This window comes from Octopus bimaculoides, chromosome 3 (genome assembly GCF_001194135.2).
Source record: "Octopus bimaculoides isolate UCB-OBI-ISO-001 chromosome 3, ASM119413v2, whole genome shotgun sequence".
NCBI classification, from domain to species: domain Eukaryota; kingdom Metazoa; phylum Mollusca; class Cephalopoda; order Octopoda; family Octopodidae; genus Octopus; species Octopus bimaculoides.
The window spans coordinates 119,915,154-119,918,719 of NC_068983.1; the positions used below are offsets into that span (position 1 = coordinate 119,915,154).

The 3,566-nt window shown below is 35.2% G+C and overlaps 1 protein-coding gene across 11 annotated transcripts in view; it reads left to right on the forward strand.

Moving 5' to 3' along the window:
• LOC106878122 (histone deacetylase 6) overlaps positions 1-3,566 on the forward strand; it is a 14,260-nt gene that overhangs the window by 9,211 nt on the left and 1,483 nt on the right. For 7 of the 11 annotated variants that reach the window (XR_008263720.1, XR_008263721.1, XM_052966497.1 and 4 more), the window contains 2 exons: positions 1,486-1,635; positions 2,316-2,447. Coding sequence is in view for 9 of the 11 variants with exons in the window: in XM_052966497.1 (XP_052822457.1) it covers positions 1,486-1,635; positions 2,316-2,447 (282 nt within the window). In the remaining 2 variants the exon portion in view is untranslated. The remainder of the gene's footprint in view (positions 1-1,485; positions 1,636-2,315; positions 2,448-3,566) is intronic. The other 4 variants (XM_052966503.1, XM_052966502.1, XM_052966501.1 and 1 more) reach the window with 1 other exon arrangement.

A 3,566-nucleotide genomic window follows, 5' to 3' on the forward strand; every position in this document is an offset into this window, starting at 1 on the left:
AATTGCTTCATTAGAAATTGCCATCCTACCTCCTACTAAAAGGGATTACCCTGCTATATATATAATCAGGGCAGCGCAAAAAGTTGTTTTGCACAAGCATTTCTACAGCCAATTAGACGGATGAAATTTACGTACGCTTAATAATGTTACGCCTTCAGACTTTCCCTATTAATTTCATCGTCTTTTGAATTATGAACATATTTACATCATACGGGTTTTTCCGTTGTAAGGCTTTCTTTTTTAGTTGATTTTCACCTAGCAAGACTTATCGTAGAAGGCGTAATAAGTCACACCCGGACAAGGTCGGGTTATACTGATAGTTATCATATAAAATTCAAGTTTTCAATGCACTGCTTTTTTTAGCATAACATTTTATCCAATTTTTTTTTCAATTTTTTATATGTGTGTACTGACTAGCTTTTCAACTGAAGAATCCTTAAGCATAAATTTTAACCATCTCTTGGCTATATTACCATTTTTATAAGAGCAGTGAAATATTTCTTCTATTATATAATATACTTTAGCATTCCATTGCATAGTACTGCTCTCATTATGGAATGGATGACTTCTTTCACTGACATCTTTGGCAGCATTCTTATAGTAATTTCTCTAATGAATAATCAGTCGAGCAAAATTACCATCAACTTTATACCTGCAAAAATTGTGCCATCACACACTTCAATATCATCTCTCACTTGTTAGTAATTGGAGAAAGGTTTTACATGCTGTTTCTTAAGATATTTCACACAACCCCTCACATTTGTGGCATTGGTCCATCACTTGAGAAGTCACTTTGGTAAGTTTGTTCTTCTGGAAGTGATTGTTCTAAAACTCATTATGTTTATAGAGTTTCTATTGGAAGATTTGTTTTTCACATAATGTATCTAAGGTATATCAACCTGACTGTCCATTCTTCTCCAAGTTAACTGCAAATTCTTCAGTTTTATGGTGCTGCCATTCTTCATTCTCGAACTATTTCATTCTTTGGTTTCTACCCACAAGTAGTACTCACAGCTAAATGACCTGTCTAGCACACTATCAACTTAGTCATTTACTGTTCTATTAGTTTTTATAGACTTGTGTGAACATGTCAATATTTGAACACTTACAATGGCACAAAGGCCACATATTTACAGTGAAGGAGAGCCAAGATTGTGTAGCAATCATGCCTTGCTTAGATATTAGTTTGGGAATACACTGCCCAAATTTTCTTTAAAAACTTATATATAAGAATTACATCACTTGTTAAAGTTATCGCTACATATTTTCTATAGAAATTATAGCCAGTACTGATTTTGTTCCAATGTTTCATATCCTAGTACACTTAAGCATTTAATATACTTTCTAGTATATTATGATTGCATAATGAAATATGGTGTCCCTACAGGCCATAAGAATTACATTCTTTTCTGCTTTTTTACATGTACAAGTGATATTTTAGAAAGTATATTTCTTTTAATACTTTGTGTATCATTCTCCTTTCAGCAGGAATCTATGTACTGTGTTCAACCTTTAACTTGGTGTCCACATCTTGAAAAAGTAACTAGTGTTCCTCCACAAGGTCTTGATACATCGTCTCCATGTGAAACATGTGGGGATACAAATGAAAATTGGGTGTGTCTTACTTGCTATAAGGTATATATATATATATTTTTTTTAATTGTGTAAAATTAGGTTTTTATTATTGATTTCTCAGTGATCATTCTATCCAACCAGTGTTGATTCCCTTCAACACTGAATTAACATAAACATTTCTTTTTCATACATAACAGACATTGAAATGTGGTTTGATAATTGTTCAGATTTACATACAAAGGTTTTAATAACATAGGTAATCAATTCAGGATGTATACAACTCTAGAGATGTTCTAAAACTAACTCTTCATTTTCGTGTATATATTCAATTCTGAATAATTATGATGATTGTTCTTAATAACATTTAATTGTTCCTCAAATGATTATTTCTTTTTATTCTTTGCAACCTTATTCAATACTTGTTTCTTTCTCTCATTGTTGTGAACACTGGACTCAATGCTTTTGGTAATCAATTATGTCTTTTTAAATTCAGAGTTCAAACCTCACCAGAGTCAATGAAATAAATGCCTGCAATCGGTTGTTGCCAAATTTATGGTCTTTAGCCTGTTAGAAATTATTGTTAATATTTAGAAACAATAACAGTTTTTACACCACTACCACCAACTAAATATCATTTATTATAAATATCAGGATAACTATGATACCATTTTGAACAGATGTGCCTTTCTCTATAATGAATAAATTGTCATATATATATATTTAATTACTGGATTTTACAGGTTTTCTGTAGTCGATATGTACAAGAACATATGGTAAAGCACCATGAAGTAGAACCTGACCATTATATAGTGTTAAGCTATGCAGATCTTTCTGTATGGTGCTATGGATGTAACAGTTATGTTGAACATGAGGTAAGTGAATGTCAAAAATTTAACTTTTAAGTTAACTATTTCAAACCACAAAGGCTGTAGCTGTGTAACCCTGGTCAGCCCTCATCAAACAAAGCTATGTTGTTCCAACTTTTATCATCAGCGTTCTCTGATCATCCTGCCTTCATTTATGGTAACCCAACTTCATTTTCAGATGGTAGGATATGCTTTGAAGGAGATCTATTAGCTCATGCAACTGTAGAAGTTCCTTTTTACCATGTAGGTTGAGACAGGAAAATAAAATTAAAGAACTGGTTAAAGCACAACTCAGACATGTAGGACTGCCCATTCTCCATGCATACACACATTCAAAAAATAGAGTGCATGTTTGATGTGACTTAATAAATGCCTTCATAATCAGGCTTTTAAGAATTGGTGTTTAGCCTGTTTCATGAGGTGGAGTAGATGAAAAATAGATTTTTCCGTGGACAGAATGCTGGTCTTTTGTAAGCAACATTCCCAGAAAATCTGGGGCCTACTCCTGTCAGTGAAGTGAAGCTGAGGTAATGCTGAATAAAGTATTCTGCACAGAAACTGAAGTAGGTTTGAATTTATGTTATGACCCATAAGTAGATAGTCCAGTGCCTTGTCTGCTGAATCATTCCTCATTGTTTCATAGATAAACTTTCACTCTTACACACACACACAAGATGGGACAGGCTGAGGAGTCAGTGTTACACAGGGCAATATCCAAGTACGAGTGGAGACATCCATGTACTGCATCACCACAACCCACAGAAGAGAAAGAGCATGCCTTTGTGCAGGTCAGGGAAGAAGTCTGGGTTAAACCCCCCAAATGCATGGTGCACATCACAGTGGGGAAAGGGGACAATAACCTCTGTAAATTCGAGGAACAATGTGTCCATAGATGGCATGCCACGTCATGTGTTGGATGTGTGCAGGATCATCACTGCAACGGAGGATGGAGCCAACAGTAATGGACAAGAGGACAAAGCCAGCAGCAACATGCCAGGAACTGGGGCCATTCCTGAAGCCCCACGGCAGTCACAGAGAGAGCGGTGCCCTCCACACTGGTTGGCTGATTACGAGACAAGTTAAGCCGTGTGGGCAAGTTAGTTGAATGATCTTCATATCAGTGGG